At 40.7% G+C, this 19877-nt stretch overlaps 1 protein-coding gene across 3 annotated transcripts; it reads right to left on the reverse strand.

The window, feature by feature from the left end:
• Positions 1–664: 664 nt before the first annotated feature.
• Positions 665–12652, reverse strand: ESD (esterase D). 3 transcript variants are annotated; one of them, XM_017815031.1, is made up of 9 exons: positions 12602–12652; positions 10995–11070; positions 10177–10265; positions 8311–8409; positions 5501–5625; positions 4389–4508; positions 3813–3911; positions 1949–2116; positions 665–890 (listed from the first exon to the last, which is right to left on the reverse strand). In XM_017815031.1, the coding sequence occupies exons 2-9, from the start codon at positions 11060–11062 to the stop codon at positions 810–812; spliced, it is 849 nt and encodes a 282-aa protein (XP_017670520.1). In that variant the 5' UTR covers positions 11063–11070; positions 12602–12652; the 3' UTR covers positions 665–809. The 3 variants fall into 3 exon arrangements, with proteins under 3 accessions (XP_017670520.1, XP_017670522.1, XP_017670521.1); XM_017815033.1 differs by lacking the exon at positions 12602–12652 and adding an exon at positions 12205–12357; XM_017815032.1 differs by lacking the exon at positions 12602–12652 and adding an exon at positions 12031–12112.
• Positions 12653–19877: the final 7225 nt, after the last annotated feature.

Raw genomic sequence — 19877 nt, forward strand, 5'->3', positions numbered from 1 at the left:
TTTTGTACAATAAGAACACACACTTTCAACAATGACATATGAGATCATCTAGACAGAAATTGCTTTTTTCAGATCTATTTAGTAGTTCCCTGTCAGTCCTGTTAAATCTAAGGAACACAGCATAAGCCTTTCCCACTCAGCAATAATCAAAGGAATGGAGAAAATAATCCTCCTTTACTACAGACTGCTTCCTTCACGTGGTTTATAAGAAGTCTTTTCTTTTAAGTATCATCCATTAAATACTCCAGATCATCTGTTTGATGTCGTAATGCACAGGACAGTAAACCACTGTGCACAGAAAGCTTCTGTCTGTATTCTCCACCAGACTTTGTCTTTGGAATATATTCAGACAGGCCAAGGAAAAATACACCTACCACTTCAGATTAATTAAGTAGCTTGATAAGTTATGCCGCTAATGACTTCCTTCACCATTAAGGGATGAGGTGAACCCCAGTAATTAATTAGCTGAAGGGACACCCTGTCTCTGCACAGTTGCACTAGAAACTGTCTTGAGGTCCCACCTACATACCCACACTCATAGCCTGAAGCTGACTCATCTGCTGAATTACATTTTTACCCAGAATGCAGCATGCACCTTCATGGTGTTCAGAGAGTTTTCCAAGCACGGAGAAACATTCCAAATACTTACTCTAAAGCACACACATCAGATTAAGGGGGACTTTTATTTTTCTTAGCAGTACAATCAGAAGAGTTCTATTTTACAAACGTTACTTCAGCAAATGATTTTTGTTTAGTTCATCTCTATCCCTTGATTCACGTTGGACAGGCAACACTCACATCCAAGTGGTTCAGGCATTGAGGTATTTTGCATGGTGTTTGATGTGATCATTAATAAATGTAGCAATGAAAAAATAGCTGTGATCATAACCCTAGAAAAGAACAACAACAAAGAAATCAGCAAACAACATAAGGTTTGTAATAAAGAAATCATGCTAAGCTCTCTTACAGGAAAGGTAATGACTCTCTTGGTTTGATCCATTTTAAGAAACACCTGGATTATGTCTAAAAATGGTAAAGAATATCCAACAGGTTAGGTATATATGGACACTAGAAAGCTAAACAAACAGAAAGTACCTTAACCTGCCCAAATCTGGGCCACTAAGCTAGAGAGGGGTGTCAGCTCCAGACTGAGATGCAATCAGAGAGAACAGTTCCCACTGTCCTACTGGTAAAACATAGGGCATATGGATAACACAGCCCGGGTCTGAATTACCTCTCCATCCATACTGCTAAAATGATGTCAACCTCTGAACCACTCCCCTTCATCAGCACTAACTCTAGGTGCAGGGTTTACGATAAATCAGAGAGGACAATCCCTCACTCTCCAGACCTGGGCCCCTCACTGGGTCTGGCTGGAAGTTGTCAGTGGCTTACAAAGACTCCATTGCTCTCAGGACAGTGTTGTTTTGGGTCACTGCACTATAGGAAAAAGCAATCCTTCCACCCAGGTCCTTAAGTGATTCTAAGATTTTAAGCAGTTCCACCCCTTTCCTGATTTACACAGACACATGCAAACTAAATCATCATGAAATTTTATGTTGAGCACAATACCCACAGCACAGAGAAGAGATCCAGCAAAAGGCCATCTGTCACTTTGCTTGTACAGTGACTGTGATACTTAGTAAAAATGACTAATGCTGTGTCTTCAGCCAAGCACTGGCAACTCGAGCCACCACCGAGGGATCGGCCTGTACAAACTGGAATTGTGACGGCACCTAGTGGTGAAGTGCAGCTAAATCAGGTGGATACTGCATCCCTTGATGGCCGATACAACAGAAAGTGTCACTTCCCACCCTCTTCCTTGCTTGGCCAGGGACAAGAGTGAGAGCATGTCCCGTTAACAAGATACTCTCTTCACTGCCTGCTGCATAGATCCAAAAATCACAAAGCAAGAACCCAACAATCAAGGGCTGCAGAAGCAACTTGCCTGCTGCAGTCTGAAGACTACTGGGATTTTTTGCTCTGTGCAGGCAGCAATGAAGTTATCAGGCAGTAACTGGCCTGCAGATAGGAACTGGTCATCTTTGCCCTGATCAATCAAGATGTCAAGACGAGGGCCTGAGTAGGCCTTCACAAGCTGTGTAGCATCATATGCCTGCAAAAATAAATGAGAAGCAACATCCAGTTACATACGTGCGGCTGGACCCACTTTGCTGACTTCAAGAAAAGAATGGCACGGAGAGGATACTGGGCAGCATGATCAGGACACCAAGTTACACTTTGGAAGAGCAAAAAACTAAGGAAACTCCAAGCAATTGAAAATTAATACCCATGGTCTAAAAAGGGCAAATTGTATGATCTACCTAATTTCCAAGTTGGTAGTTTGACTGAACAGAATCCAGCCCAGGAGAGTCAGAAAACAGCAGTATAATCAGTACTGATTCACACCCCTGTTCAGACACTAGATCCTGCTAAAGAAACTTGGTATCTTGATGTAACTACTTTGGCAGCACACATCATAACTTAAAGGCTCTAAACATACGTGTATCAAAATGAAATTGTGCGTGGGGAACATGTTTCCTTTGGGGTCCTGTGCTTGGTACATGCTCAAAATAAAAAATTCTTTTAAAAAGACAGCAAAGTGTTTAAGGCTGTGGAGAAGACTGGTCACCAACAAACAGCAAAGCTGAAGTCCTGCACCAAGGTATCAGAGCCATCCTTCCAGGATGCCTTTAGATCCAAAAATGACACTACAATGGAAATGGGAGCTTGGGCTCAACCAAGCATTGTGGCCATTGTATAAAATGATCCTGCACATATTTACATGGCAATCTTAAGCCAAAATACAGAAATCAGAGGTTGTATATCTGTGCCAAAGGCAGGTCTAAGTCTGTTCCTGATGACTGCTGTTGATCTAGTGGACTGGGTTTACAGAAGAACAAAGCAAGTTAAGAGGACAAAAAACAGGTTTTGTTTTGGGGGTTGTTCTGTTTTGTTTTGTTTCACAACAAATAAATTAAGTCTAATCAAGTCTAACTGGTGATTTCTAAGTATACAAGCTACTCTATTAGCAATTATAAAAGCAGCTAGCACTTTCCTTTTCTGTAGTGTTTTAATCAGATCTGGATGTCTTCCTAGCAGGTACTTCAATCAAATTTCCAAGGGATTTAACTGCAGCTTGTGCTTATTTACAAGGAAATCTGAGTACCTGGTCATGATGATCCCTTCATCTTAGTTCTAGAAATACAGTGCAATGTTTAATCTGAGATTACGAACACTGAACAGCTGCCCAAATAATGCAGTAGCATGCAGATAAAAATTCTTGTATCTCAGCCATTCATATATGACTACTTACATCTCAAAATTAAGGCCCGGGAGCTAAAACCTAACTTTGTCTAGTTTAATCCTGTTCTACAGGATATGAATTTCCAAGTATCCAATGGGCTCCTCTTCCAGCTGCCTCCCACAGGCTGCCCCTGAAGATGCCATGAGGCTCATCAGTCTCTGAACAGTTTGCAGCAGGCTCTTTTCAGGCTACTACAAAAATCAACTGATCATAAATCAACTGCTCACAATTCTTCTTAGCACAGATTTTTACATTTTCATAAACCAGAGAGGAATGTAGTCAATTTGATGAGAGACCTCTATCTCATTACATTTTTATAAGCACCATCAGGCAACAGCAAGTCATACCCACCAAAAACAAACAATGCTTTTCCATGCTTAGGGGTGTAGCAAAACAACAGCACCAGCTCAGGGGAACCCCAGAGTTTCATTCCAGACTCCTGCTGCAATATATTTACAGATCACTCGTTCATGTGTTATTCAAGAACTGTGGTTGCAACACATACCTCCCACTTGCTTGTATCTGGTCCCAGATATCCACCAAAGGCTTTCTTCCCCCACTGACACTGAATTGGGTTGCAGATAGGAGCAAATGCTGATACAGACTGCTCAGAAAGAAAGCATGAAAAAAATACTATGTAACAATGAACTCCTGAAACTGAAACTGTTGATACATTTAATGCTGTAACAGAACTCAGAATTATGTTTTCTTCTGCCACATCTACAGAATCACAGAATCACAGAATCAGCCAGGTTAGAAGGGACCTCCAAGATCATCAAGTCCAACCCCTGATCCACTACCACCATGGTTACTAGACCATGGCACTAAGTGCCACATCCAGTCTCATCTTAAAAACCTCCAGGAGCAGAGAATCCACCACTTCCCTGGGCAGCCCATTCCAATGCCTGATTACCCTCTTGTCTTACTGATAGCTGCCTGGGAGAAGAGACCAACCCCCACCTGGCTACAACCTCCTTTCACCTAGTTGTAGAGAGTGATGAGGTCTTCCCTGAGCCTCCTCTTCTCCAGGGAAATCTCTATAAGCATTAGTATACCTTATATAACCTATACTGTATCTTACTTTGTACTTTCCAGGATTCTTCAGAGCAAGAATAAGAGCTCCATGACCTCCCATGGAATGGCCAAAAATAGACATCCGTTCAGAGTCAGTTGGAAAATTGGCATTTATTAGTTTAGGCAGCTGTAAAGGAAACAACAGTGTAATAAAAATGTTAAAGCAATTTGAGTGTGTTTAAGAAAAAAATCACACAACGAATTAACTAACCAATTAACTAACACATTTTAATGCCATGAAGCCACTGAAACCAAAGGTACATCTGTGTTCCAGCCTGACATCTGTGATCATGGCCTGAAAGCAACCTGAACACGACTGTAAAATCAAAAGGAAACAATGCAACAAATAATAAGTAACTCAAACTATCTCTAGAGAAATCTATCATAACCTTGTAACACAAGATGTGGGAATTTCCTCAGAGAAATTACTTGATAGAGACATAAATATGCATGTGCTCCTGTAAGTGACCAGAATGGCAAATTTTTCTTGGGATACTATTTTTCCCCATATTCCCATTAACTCTGGTTTTATCCACACGAAACATGTAAGAGTAAACTGGACACTCACCTTTCTAATATACATCTCAAGGATCTCCTTTTACACTCAGTATAAGAACCACCTCCCCACCCTCTACAAGACAGCAAAAACAGTGTGAACAGGCAATACAGCTGAAGTACTGGTGCAGTGAAACGCAGTGGGTTGTTTCACAAGCAGCAGAGCAGAGATTTTACAGGAGCAGAGAATGCACAGGTAACAAACTAAGATCAGAAGCACAGGCCAACCCTGTGGCATCTCCAGCAGGAAAGCAGACTCAAGGAGTTCCTGCTCAAGCCCTGCCAGATGTTATCATCTCTGTGCTGTGGTTCTCTCTCTTCTCAGTTCTATGACAATATCTGTTTGGTGAGGAAAGGCCTAACAGCTGGATAAATCCAATCACTGAAACAATCAGGGATTCAAAAAGAAAAAATACATTCTTTTTATAACAGAGAAAAGCAAGAAAATGACAAACCATCCACAGGCTATCGAAATCACCTTAAGCAAACTTTGGTGCTAGGAACAAAGAGTATGACTGAACCGTACCCCTTTACCTTACCCAGCATCAACAGGAGCCAAGTTACCTCATCTTTTATGTAGGAATACATTCTATAGTTTGTTTTCCAAGGATCTTCAGTGGCATTCACATAAAAACCAGCACCAGTGCCAAAATCCCAGCTTTCATCTTCTCCTTCAACATTGCAGCCACCTAGAATGAAAATTCTTTCTACAGTTACTGTCCTTACTACATGTTCAGAATTGGAGAACCTGCCATACAAATCAGAGACTTGGGACTCAAGTTTCCCAGTCATCATATCTCTACCCCTCCAAATATAAAACAATTCAGATTTTCATTCATTAGTACAGTGTTTTCAACCGTTATTTCAACAACCCTTTCAAACAACCCTGTTACATAATACCTGCATATATATCAAACTTCTAAATAGTTTCAGTATCTCTTCATAACTAAATATGACATACAGATCTCTCCTAAATTACTTCTGTAAAGCTTTGTCCAATTTACCTAGGGACTTAATCAAAAGTTGTTATTTGTTAATTGGCCCTATCAGCTTATTTCAGTCTCTAGGCCTCATCCTATCAAGTACAAGAAACTACGTGAGAAACCGAAACTGAAGAAAATTCCCTTTCCCCCAGAACACGTATCACCAAATAGTGTGTCTAGGCCAATTTATGTGCTTCAAATAATGTCTGCTGACCTTCCTTTCTAAGATTCTAGAGAATATTAACACTGTTCCTGTAATTTCTTAAGTCTATACCTCTACTTTTTCTGCAATTCATTTCATTGCTTCCACCTATATCTCTCCATGAAACTTAAGTAGCTGCTTCTTTGAATAACTGCAGGGTTGTAACCTCTTTTCCAAGGCTACGCTTTCAAACTAAATTTGCAGATGTGTCCTTGAAAGTAATACATCCCATCCAGTCCTCCTTTTGATTAGTCTGTGATTTACCAGCCTGGTTTGCAGAACAGAATGTAATATTTCAAGGTATATGTGGTAGGAAAATAATGGCCTCTCTTTCTCCAGAATGTTCCTAGTTTCTGCAATCCAAAATTACATGGGTTTTTACCACTGTCAGATTACACTGCAAACCCATGTGTAATTTGACAGTGCCTCATACTTTGTGTAAAGATACCTGCCACGCTGTCACAGCGTGAAATCAGATTTGCACAAGGATTCAAAGTTGACTCTGCTCCAGACTGACATGCCCTTGAATGCTGAGTGATTTCATAACTTAACAGTCCAACAGCCCCAGGGACTCAGGGCGCTTACACAACATGTTGGATATAGAAAGTCTATCTTCGGTACCTCGGAGATAGACAAAAACTCAGTAAGTCCTGCCAGGCAATGAAGGCAATGCTCATTATCCTAAAAGAAACTTTCATGAAGCCTTGAAAAACCAGAAATTTGAAAAGAAATCTGCATAATACTGCTCAGCACACCTGCCTGGAAAAGCAAACCCCTTAAAAGAAGGAAAAGTAAAGTCTACCAAGGCCTGACAGAGGGTCTGTAATGACAGGTATTTAATGATTTCATGCAGTCTTTTTACCCACCAGGTACATTTCCTAGCTCCTGGAAGATAATTCTCATTTAGGCATAACTACACAGTTAAAAGGCATATGTAAGCATTTTCACTGCACGTGCTCAGATCTCTTAACTAATGATTATATTTTAATTGCTCTTCACTTGTTTCTCCAGACAGCTCAAAGAGACTTAAGAACATTTGGAGTCTCTGAGCTAAAATTTAAGAGTATAATATGAAACACATACTGAATTTCATCCAAATAGCAAAGCAATCCTTATGAGTTATTAGACTTAAAGGCACAAGAGAAGCTGCCAAAAGGGATTTTAAAAAAAAATGGACACAGCAATGAATATGCAAACACAGTTACACATTGATGGAGACAACTTACACAGATAACATCAAAAACAAGTTCCAGTATAATCACTCAATGTCAATAAGGCAAAGGTTAGCTGCCCATCTCTAGCCTGCAGCAAATAGCAACAATGAAGTGTAAAGTTCATTCATACACAAGTTTTGCTCTTCTGTCTCTCTTCTTCACTAGAAACATGTATTTATGTTCTTTGACCTGACACAACTTCAAAACCTCAATGTGAAAAATATTTTATGGACAGAATATCACATCATTTCAATATTGTCTCTATGCAGATCTGACCCATTAAAGCTTGGGAAACAGTGGAAGACTGCCACCTTTGTATATAGCACCCATGAGAGTTTAGCAGAATCCAGCAAATATGAAACATAAAACACTGAATCCCCAAATGACTCTATTCCCAATAAGTGCTGATCCACGATTTTCAGGTTTCCCATACTCAGCCTTATACAAATAACAGCACAACATTTAAAAACTCCGTTCATCAGTAGTCCATTGTAGTGGCAGGGGGGGAAGGGTTTCTGGTTTGTTTTTCCAAGTATGGAATCCTCTACAGACATGTGTTTAATTGGCTTTAGAAGACAGAATACGATAAAGAGCAAACATCACAGCTTTGTGTCACAACACATTTCTGCAGGTTTTACAGAGTCTCAGCAAGTCACAAAGTGTCAGCAAGAATTCTAATAACACATGATTCTTGTTTCACTTTTCTTTCCTCTCCTCATTCGTGCTGACTTCAATGGCCCCTTTGTTCTAGTTTTAGTGCCACAACAGCAAGAGAGTTTCAAATGTCGAACCCTCACTACCACGTTATTAAGCACATACACAATATGATCTAGCGAACAATGCAAGATACAGGTGAGCTCATATTCTGACTCGGGTGGGCAACACACTTTGTAGCAAACTGCAGCACTCCATTAGCCAAGGGTAGAGACAGTGCCCTTCAGTGTAACGACTCTTATGTCTCTTGCTAGAACTTACGTGGGCTTGTGTCTGGTGCAACCACAATAAGACCGTGTTCAGCTGCAGCTTGTTGAAAACCAGCTTTTGTTATAAAATTCTGTTCTGTGCAAGTTAACCCTAGAGAAATAAAAATATCATTGGTTACCCATCATTTACAGTATACCGGTTTCAAAACCCTTCTTGACAGAAAAGGTTTTGAAAAACAAGGGATTCCTATCTCCATAAACATGGAAAAGTCTTTTCACTAGGTTCAACAATATTTAACAATCCACAGGAACAGACACAGTTGCATGTCAGGTCTAGTAACATGTGATCAAAACCAGGTCAGTGTGTACTCTCTATCCCCTTGAGTCCCCACTGATAAAGCTTACAGTGCCCTCAAGTACCATGAATTTAAATCCATTAACCACAGACACTGTTGCTAAGATTGACATCCTTTACTTTTGACACCCAACCCTGTAACTATATTTTTCTGTCTACTGCCATCTCAGCTGTTTGCATCACAGAATTACACATGTGGTCTGACAAAGTTCACCTACTTTAGGCAGTATAAGGGCCTGTAAGCACTTTGCTCCAAACCCACAGCAATCCACGCCTTCTGTACTGCAGCAGGCCCAAATTAAGTCCAATTACAAATAAATAATACTCCACACTAATATTTTAATTTTTCTTCTTTGTGCAATTTGAGAGGGCTTAATGATTCTTGTTTTCTCTGAGGACAAGTTGCAAATAACCTCATTTGATGGATATACTAGCCAAGACAGCATGGTTTACATTCAGAAAATACATGTGCTGCATGGCTCAGAGCTCTTCAGATAATTTTGATGTTTCTAACATTAAGGATAAACATTTTTACGTAGTCTGCTGTCATTCCCAAATCAGACCTACTAGCTATTTTGTGTAATGAATACATACAAGGAGCATATTATTCACACTGACAGTCAAGTCTCCCGCTTTCTAAACAGAAGTCTCAATAAAGCAACTCCTAAAATTACAGAACAGAGTTTCTGCTTTTCATCTTGAATAATAGGAAAAAAACACAACGATTTAATTAATTTATCCAAGAGCCTTCACCAACATAAATCTGACCATTATTTATGCAATAAATAATGCCTTAACATTATTTATGCAGTTTTGGTGCAAGACCCAGCTCTATGGGAGATGGCAGAAATAGGATGGAGAAACAAAGCCAGGATAACTGGGAGCACATGTCTGTACACGCAGACTCATCCCAGCTTGGCTTACATCCAGCAAGATAGCAGCTGGATAGGAAGCTGCAGGAGCTGGAGAGACAAAGAAACGATGCTGTGGATGGACAACTTCACTGCTCTTGCACAACCTTGTTCAGCCCCCGGCCCTTTCTGATCCTACAGGTTTACCTTACTCTAGATGTGTATGCACTAAGGCAGCTAACAGCACCTCCCTCTTCAAGTTCACCAGCTTCCCCCTGCAAAACAGCACTCAGAATAAGGTGGAGTCCACAGGACAAATGTGCTGGCTTCCATGGGCTGTATTTCACATCCCTACTCTGTTAGCTGAAGCAGTCTGTCATAAAAAAACAGAAGCAGGAGGTGCCCCAGTGGGAAGGCCTTTCAGGAGAACCTTTAAATGTATAAGTTTTGGAACAAAACGTATGAACATTTTAGAACACAAGGGCAGAATATTTTGAACACTGAGCATTTAGAACTGGTAGGCTACCTCCAAGGCTGGCTGCATCCTAATGTATCACAGTACACTCAAAGTAAATGCTTCTTCCAGAAGATGATCTTTTGTAGACTTCAAGAGCTCCCACTTTAGTACCTCTACATTAGGTTTTCAGTAACCTTAGCTCAGTAGCTTGAACATGTTTATCTTTTTTAAATTACTGAAATTCACGTTACTTACCTGAGAGCCAATACAGCACAGGACACTTTCCAGTTTCTGCTTTTGGAGGCAAGTAGATTCCAAATTTCATTTTGCATTTTAGCTCTGCACTGTATTAATAAAAGACTCCTTGTTATCACCACTACTTGATTAAGAAGATCACTATCATTAAAAAAAAGAAAGGTAACTCAATGCATTTAATTCAAAGAGAGATTTTGTCAGTGAATTGTAACAGCTAAGGTAAATGAAGTGAAAAGCCATTTTTAAACTCAGCCTTAGACTCGAATTGGCAACAGCTGACTTTCCTACCTTGTTCTGAATATCCTTACAACAGAGGCTTACAAATAAGCCACGTTTTTGCAGTGCTGCTAACTGGGAACAGTTTGAAAACTGAATTCTGAACCCCCCCCAATATTTAACTTGAGCTTTGGCTATTAAATTGCAAAGTAATTTTTACTGAAGAACTATCTACTGCATCTGTCTGCTCTTTTCCTGAGTGCATAGAAGTGAAATATCTAGTAGAATGAATGAAACTTTGCACCCACAGTGATTCTCTGTGCCGCAAATAAGACAATCCAAAGTGATGGAGCTTCATTTTCAAAGGTAAAAATAGCGGCTTCGTTATCTCAGATCTGCAGCACTAAGTACACTAGATTATGTTAAACATTAACACAGAAATACAAGAACACAGCCAAAGCAGCAGAAGACATTATTTCTTACTGAAATATGGATATTAGTGAGAACATGCTATTTTCCTGTAGACTGAAAACACTGACAGCAATGACAGTATGTGTTTAGCCCCATGCTAAACATATCTAGGCTGCTTTAGTGGTGTTTACCTGTCGTGTTCAAACACCTTCTGGAAACCCTCAAAGCATTTGTTGCTGGAAACTTGTTTCAGAGCCATGATTTTAACTGCAAAAAAAGAGGAGCAAGTTAAATTTGAAAATAAAACATTCCTGGACTTACAGTGAGTTTTGAGAAAAGAAGAGTTGAGTACAACTTGAAATATCTTTGTTTAGTTTTGTAGTTTTTCAGAATTTCCTGAAAACACTTTCTGATCTTTCATTAACTTTTTATTTCCCCACAGAAAAGGGACAGGAGAGACTGAACTCTTGTGAGCAGGACGGGCAAAGCCTTCCTGATTTCCTACAGACCCACATCTTCAATCACCTTTACCTCTGGAGTAACTGTGGCTTGCTCTTTGCCTACCAACACTGCTACCCAACAAGCAATTTCATGTCCTGTGGTTAACCTGCAGCTGCCTGTAACATGGGGCCAGGCTGCTACCTCCACAATGACTGTACAGGAGATAAACCCGTCCCACCTTTCACTTGCTGTGTGTGGCCGTATCCAGCCACTAATTACCACAATACTGAGGACTGTTCTCATCTTTGATGGAAATTAATTACCATGTTTTAACACTCTGTGGGATGCCAGAAACAGAGAAGCAGAAGGGTTATTTCCATGGCAAGCAGTACGAAAAATACAAGCAAAGAAAGAGTAATGGGAGTTTTAGAATAGCTGGTAGTGCAAAAGTAGCAAATTTGCTAAGGAAATTTGGGAAGGCTCACACAGAAGTGGACACTGTCAGCTTGCACAGGCAGTAAGGCCAACCAGGCAGCTGAAAGTGGGACAGACCAAAAGTGTCACAGAATATACTGAGTTGGAAAGGGCCCACTAGGATCATCAAGTCCAACTCTTAGTGGGACAGCCCGAAGAATCCTACCATGTACCTGAGAGCATTGTTCAAATGCGTCCTGAACTCTGTCAGGTTTGGTGCTGTGACCACTGCCCTGGGGAGCCTGTTCCAGTGCCCAACCACCCTCTGGGTGAAGAACCATTTTCCAATACCCAACCTAAACCTCCCCTTACACAACTTCAGGCCATTCACTCAGGTCCTGTCACTGGTTGCCAGGGTCAGCATACAAGAAAATCCTGAGGAGAAACCAGGTAATATCACACCAGGTAACAAACGTCAAACCGAAAACGTTTCATCCCTAAGAGCTGTGCGCTTCTGTGAGGCACCGGCCAAGAAAAGACACCCACCACGGAGAGCCCTCAGGGGCTGATCGTTGTCTTCTATCACCCCGGTGGGGCCGGAGCCGAGGGGTGCCGACCAGGCAGTGCCTTACACCCAGCACCGAGCTAGAGGGGTTGAAGCAGTATCAAGGCCCCGGCCCCGGCTTGGCTCGGGACGCCCCTTTCCGTTTCCACACAGCCAGTCCTGCCCGCTGCCCCTGAGCGCTCTCCTGTGCCTCCATTTCCACCCTCCCGCCCTCGGAGACAGGGATCCCTCCCCCGCGGCCTCCTGCCGGCCGGGCCCGCACGGCCCTGCCGCTGCCGCTGTCGCCGACCGCTCTCCCCGCAGCGCACCCCCGGCCCGGCCGCCCCGCGCTCCCCACCCCGCACCGCCTGGCCCGCGGCCCCTTCCCCCCTCCCTTACCGCGGCGGGGCGGCGGGTCCGAGCGCTGGCGGTGCGGGGCGAGGGGCGGCCCCTACGCGCAGGCGGCCTCCCGGCGCCCCCGCCCCGCCCCCGCCTCCCGCCCGCCATGGTGCGGCGGCGGCGCGGCCGCCGGGAAGGGGAAGCTGGGTAAGGAGCACCCCCGAGCCTCCGCGCTGCAGAGGTGGCCGTCGCGGCTCTGAAGGAGAACGTATTGAGCAGTAAAAAAAAATTAAGAATTAAATAAAAAAATTAATCCAAAGAACCTGATAATAGTGGACTGTTCGAAGCAGCAAGTGTTTCTGTTAGTGTCATTGTCCCTCTTCAAGGGTAGACAAGAGGCCTGAGCTGGGACTGCTGCGTCTGTATGTTCTACATGTTTTACCTCCCCTCAGTATTTTAGAGGTCTTCATAGCAGCTGCCACCTGACAGCCTGCTAATTTTATAATGGACCCAAATTCTAGTGTAGGTATTTTACACCTCAACTGCAAGATAGCAAAGTAAAGCAGACAATTGGTAGTGTTTCCATCTTATTCATAACCCAAATTATCTCACTTTCTGCTGTTAGAGGGTCTGGTCTCTTCTTCTTTTATTTATTTTTTTTAAATTTCTTTCTTTCTTTCTTTCTTTCTTTATTTATTTATTTATTTATTTATTTATTTATTTGCAGTTAAATGTGCCTATCAGTTGTCAAAAAGTGTCCTCAGCAAAGCTCTCTCCCTCTTTGTAGTCTTGTACCATGTATTGCACTGGCAGCAACTATTTTTGCCCATAACATTTTGCAGTCTGTACTTTGCCAATGTGACAGTAATTCCCTTTGTATTTTTGATCCCTTTTTCCAGCGAGGCACAGTACCGACAATTTTGTACCCCCAGAACTTTGTATTGTTCCCTGGCAGACCTCTTTGGACTGCAGCTACTGGACCTTAGACCTGGGCCACACATTCTGCCTTCCAGAGCAGCTTGGCTATCTTGTCTCTCTACTTGGATGTAGTTGGTACAAATAGTCTGTCTCTGAGCTGTTTAGATTTCCTTTTCTCAGTTTCTCTTTGTCAAGATGGAGTTAAGTTGCCATTAATCAAATTAAATTGGGTTTCTTCTTGTATGTCTCTAGCACTCTTCAGGTTGTTGTCGATCTTGTCTCTCTCGCATTGGCCCCAGCACGCCTGTAGGAAATGTGGGTAGAGCCCTTCCCAAATCTTCGTTCACAAAGCCTAGCCATGATCATGATGATATGATGTATGCCCAGCTTGCATAAAATAAACTCTTTACAAAGATGAAAGGATGTATTTTCTCCAATTTTGTGAGTAGAGAATTGAGGCAAAAGAGGGGACCCTTTGCTTTCTGTAGCTGTTTGCATTTGTGCAAAGCACTAAAATTTTTAGTTGGTAATATAACTTTGCAAAGATATCAGTGACAGTGTACAGCAGATTAGATAATGAGTGACTCATTCAAGTTCACAGAGAAAGTTTTTTGGAAAGTCAGGAACTGAACTCAAGTCTCTTTGGCATGACCCAAAAATCAGCAATTAAAAAAAGGCATGACTGTGGCATAGGAAAAAGAACAACCATTCTCAACAGGTGAACTCTCAAGTAGTTAACTCCGTGTATGTGATTATGGATGGGGTATAAATATTAAACAAATTCTTCTTCTATGAGTGCAGTTCTTAATGAAGGAGTATGTGTTTGCTTTGAACATTCCCTGCAGTACATAAAACTCCCTTCAGTTTCTGGAACTGATGGTTAGATTTCTTGCTGCTAAAAGGAAGTGAAATGAAAAAATACCCAGCAAAACAGAGTTGTAAAATCATTTTGATTTTAGCGATCTGGGATGTTGTTAATAGCACACAAGGATTGAAGACAGATGAGTTTTGTGCTGATGGGTTTCCTTTGAAAAGCTATTAGTTGGAAAAACAAATTGTCGAGCAGGTCATATCTACAGTTACAAAACATATTTTGACATTTTTCTTACAGTTGTATGTATCTATAAATAAATACAGTGTATATTATCTTTGCGCTGCATGTTCCTAGTGCTGTATATGTTGCTGCGAGATAGACCTCTTTAGCCACCAGTGCGCTTGTAGCAAATGTGGGTAGAGTCCTTCCCAAATCTTCATTCGTGAAGCCTAGCCATGATGATCTTCGGGTTGTTCCTTCCATCTCGTTCTGTGTGCATTCTGTAACTCTCTTAATACCCTACTCTCTCTAGCAAGATGTTGCCTGGTTAGTTATTTGAGCTAAACTTTAGCCAGTTTGTTTTCTCTCTTGGATATATAGACAGCTCTCATTAAGCACATCTCCTTTTCCATGGTATCTGCAATTGTTTCTAGCTATTTATTTCTCTCTTGTCAGTGTAAAAATTGACTAACTGAGGCAGTGATACTGATAAGATTTCTATGTGTTCTTGGTCTTCCTGCCCAAGTCCCTTAGATAGGCTCTGTCCTATTTACTCCCATTTCAGTGACATATGCAGAAGGATACAAATGGCAGCCTGCTGACGGGTTTGCCTGGCCTCCCCACATCTCCATTGCAGGCATTATTTTTTTATTTCTTTTCAATCAAAAATGAGTGAAAGTAAATGCATAGGTATGTAATGTGAGAACTGTGTCACAGCCCTCCAGAGAGCTGTTTTCATGGCACAGAGCTGACACACCAAGGTAGTGTCAAGAACATTGTAAGGCAGAGGGAGCCAGGCTGGTACAATCTCTTCTGTGCTGTGGTTAGATCTTTCTGGTTATGTGCATTTGTTTAATATTAATGCCATTTCTGTACCCTTTGAGACAATATCTGCAGCTCTTCATTTTGTTAGCATTCTGCTTATCATTCCAGATTCTCTAAAAAATACCAGATGTGAAACAGACTTCCTTTCCTTCATCATTAAATGGCTTCTCATATGGTACAGCAAGGAAACCAGTAGAAATAAGAATATTAAAAGAAAGATATATACTCACTTTGGAAAATCTTTTGGCTTATGGATTCTTCCTTTACATATTACATTATTGTTGTATACAACACATACTACTCCAACATACTTTCTGTGAGGTCCTCCTACACAGACAGTGTTTTCTAATATTTTTAGTGCTTTCTAATATTTTACCACTGATCTAATCCAGTGATATGATTTCACATCATCTACCTAGAATTTCTGTTGGCATTAGTGAGAAAGTCTTTGCATTCTGTCAGAAGGGTTTCTGCCTTTTCACCATCTTTTCTGTACTTGGGGAAACATAGTGTTAGGTTCAACCCACTCGAACACATTTACTGTAAAGCTTCCAGCAAGAAACTTTCACATTGTAGGCAAGCAACCTATGTCTTAAGCTCATAGCACCAAATTCTTCCCTTCCCATTTTCTTTTCAGAAAGTACAGTCCTTCCCTCAGCATCTGAGTACACACTTTTCCAATGTTTTTGTTGTAATAGTCTGAATTAAGGATGGTAGTTACTAACTTCCTCCTGCCAGTGCTTTTCAGTACTATTTTCTCAGCTTTTTATATGTGATCTCATTTTCACTTTGGTTATTCAGAGCACTGAATTCACACTTCACAGTCCACTTTGCCAGGATATTATTCGTATGTTGTTTTTTTCTGTTAAGAACTTTTCCAGTGTTCTTGATAGCAATTGTTCATAATTTAGCCATTTATGATTCCAATGTGGTATTTGTAAAAGTTCTTAAATTGTCTTGTTAGCTCAGTTGGTTAAAACTTGATGCTAATTACAGCAAGGGTTACAGTTTTGATCCCCTGTACGGGCCATTTGTTTAAGAGTTGGACTCAGTGATGCTTGTGGGTCCTTTCCAGCCCAGAATATTCTGTGATTCTGTAAATCTATGCTTTATACCATGCTACTGGTAATTTCCAAGCAACATATATTGGTGGTAACAGTATAATCTCTCAGTATTTTTTCAGGTGACTGTATTGACAAAACCTGTTTTAAGCCTTTAGCTTTTCAAGGGAGAAACTCTGCACAGGGAAGAGAATTTCTGCCACTTCATTGTTATTGATTCTTTTTTCTGTTTCCTTTTCTTTACCATATCCATCTATCTTACTTTTTGTCTTAGATAGAAGATAGATCTTCTGAAGATTCTTTTCTTTCTTCCCATACCATCAGGACTTCACCTGGGTGCAACTTGTCATGTCATTAACTGCTGTCCCTTCAAGGCAGTTCTATATTTTTTTCAGCTTGCCCAACGTGCGTCTTATTCAACAAAACCCAAAGCAGAGGCTAGAATCTACACACACTCACTTTATCTGCAAACATTGAGGTCTTTTTCTCTTTTGCTCCACTTCTTGATTTCACTACTTCTTTTTTGTTCATTAGAGACTTGTCATTTGAGTCCATAGGTCTTTTTGGGAAACAGTATTGTCCTTTGGTCTTGCTTGCACTGTAACGCAAGTTACACAGCTCCCCTGACTTCTCTTTAATTTGGTCATATCTTGTATTGGTGTTTCTGCAGCACTGCACTGGTGATCTGGAATGGCCTCGATAGCTCTGAGCAGCTGTGAGGTTGAGCATGTTCATGAACCTTCTTTGCAGAGAGACTGTGGGAAATATATACGCACAGAAAATTTGCAGTTGCAGAAACAAGTAATTTGTGAGAAGAAATTAGAAAAAGTTAATTTTTTTAAAAAAAATTATTGGTTCTTGGAGCAGTTAAAGTACTAAAATCTTTTCTGGGGGAAGGTGGATGGTGGAAAACAAGCATGCTTCTTTTATTACAGTAATGTAAGAAATATTAGTAATACTTGCTTATTACAACTAATACTAAATCCAGTGTGGAATATGCATCTGATAATTCTGTCAGAAAGTTTTTTTCTTTTAATGCTTTATAATTAAAAATTAAGCAGTCTTGCTTTTTTATAGTAAATTAACTGCATATATTTGCACTGTCTTTTGTTTTCTATTTTTTCTAGTAGAGATTAATTTTGAACTTATGAAGAGTCTGCTTGTTTGAGAAATTTTTCTACAGTTTTAAATATCTCATGTATTTACGGAGCCTTTAAAGCTGTTATTTTGAATTGAGATATTCAAGTAAAATTTGAGGTGTAATTGCAGCTAAGTAAAGATATTGGCTAACAGGAATATAAGAGTTAATATCTGACTTAGCAAATGCCAAAAGACAAATTTAAATTCAACTTCAGCCAATAAATAATTTAGTAGAACATTAGGACTCATCTTACTAATAGGAGCCACAAGGAGAGGTGGAGGCATAAATGCCATTTGTTTAGGCTTATTGTTGTCTTTCCAAGAAGACATGCTATTCTTTAGGTCTTAGGGAACAAATTAAGATGAGCAGCACCAGCTGGCATTCCTAGGATTTCTTGATCCTTACATAAACCTTGAATTAATACAACTACAGTAGACTTTCTTTCTTGGTCTTGGAGTACAATTCAGGCCACAGATTTGAAGAGAATTAGCAAAAAACTTAATTGATCTGAATTTAAAAAAATATAACTGTCTTCTGAATGTCCTCATTTAATTTGATTCAGGCTGAGTAACTGAAATTTCAGAAAAGAATAAGCCTTGAAGGAAACAAGTTTTCAGTCACTAATACACGGGATTATTTAGTTATACCTGGTGTCTAAAAGTGGGGAAAAAAAATGGAGTCACAGCCTTGATCTTCAGGAGAGAAAACAGGGGTTATTGGTCAGGTCCAACGGGAGTCTGCCCTAGCAGGCAAAGGAGAACCCAGGGGAGTTGGTTGATCTTCAAGGACAACCTCCTCCAAGCACAAAGTGAGTGCATTACCTAGGCAGAACACTGAGCACAGGTCAGCAGGGATGATGAAAAGGCTCCTGACTGTGCTGACTGCAAAAAAGAAGCCTATAGAAAGTGGAAGTAGGAATGGACTACTTGTGGAGAATATAGAAATATCTCTAAAGCATGCGAGGATGGAGTTAGGAAAGCCAAAGGTCAGTTGGGAGTGAAACCAGAAGTGAAGGGCAATGAGAAGTTTCTTCATGTACATTGACAGCAAAAGGAAAGTTAAGGAGAATGTGGGCCCACTGCTCAGTGAAACAGGGGAGCTACTGTCAAAGACCATGGAACAGAATGAGGTAGACAGTGGTGCTTTTTTGCCTCGGTCCTCACCAATAAAGTTGTCCCTTCAGGTGAGTACTATCCAGAACAGGGCATGTAGGAAGATCAAGCAAATTAAGGGCAGGTCAGCCTTACAACCATCCCTAGGAAAGTAATGAAACAGATCCTCCTGGAAGCCATTTCCAGGTATAAAAAGAACAAGAAGGTGATTTGAGATAGATGACATGGATTTACCAAGGGCACAGCACACCTGACCAGTCTAATTGCCTTCTGATGAGAATTCCATCTCAGTGGACAAAGCAGGAGCAGTAGAAGTTGTATACTTTAGCAAGGGGTTTGAAAGAACTTCTAATAGTCCCCTTGTCTCCTTTTAACAAGATTGGAGAAATATGAGCTCGATTAGTGGATAATAAGGTGGGTGGAAAATAGGCTGGATTGATGGGCTCAGAGAGTATTGATCAGCAGTACAGAGTCCAGCTGGCAGAGTGACACCCCTGAGTGATCGATACGAAGGACAAGACTGTTTAGTGTCCTTATGAATTACCTGGATGATGAGATGGATCATCTCTACAATATGATATATGTAGCTAAGAAAAAAAACAGTTTATTGCACTCCTTGCAGTAACAGAAATAAAGAGAGAAGGATAAGAGAACTTTATGAAAAGAAGAGACTTCAGTTCAAAAACATATTTTGGAGTTTAGGAAAAAAATCCAACTTGCAGTAAGGAAGGGAAAAGTTATTCAGCCTTGTTGATAAGTCATTGAAAAAAAAAGGAAAGAGATTATTGCCATTGGCAGTGACCAAATCCACAATGCAAAGCACTGCACAAAAACCTGTTGAAGCAAACCTACTGATTTGAAGGGTTCACTGTCTACAAGACAAAAGGGGGAAAAAAGTATTTTCTATACTTCTCTTCTGTGGAGAACAGAGATGCAGATTTTCAGAGTGCAGCCATGATGAGTATTGCTCATGTGGAAACTTCATCTATTACTTTATGCAGTTACATGCAGCAATTCCAAATACTTTGGTGGAGTAACTGTTTACTAGTCTGCCTCTAAATCATGAGATTTCCCACCTTTGTTTCGTTCTGAATAGTTCCATCTCTTTCACAAGCCAATTTCTAAAGTACCTCAGATTAATTTTCAGGCCCCTGTGTGCTGCTTCCCAAATGATTACCTTTTTTTTTTCTCGTGGGAAGTGTCAAAGAGGAATTTTGGGATAATGTGGCTTTCTTTGGGTCATTCA

Source organism: Lepidothrix coronata, unplaced genomic scaffold (genome assembly GCF_001604755.1).
Source record: "Lepidothrix coronata isolate B3197 unplaced genomic scaffold, Lepidothrix_coronata-1.0 Scaffold48, whole genome shotgun sequence".
NCBI lineage: Eukaryota > Metazoa > Chordata > Aves > Passeriformes > Pipridae > Lepidothrix > Lepidothrix coronata.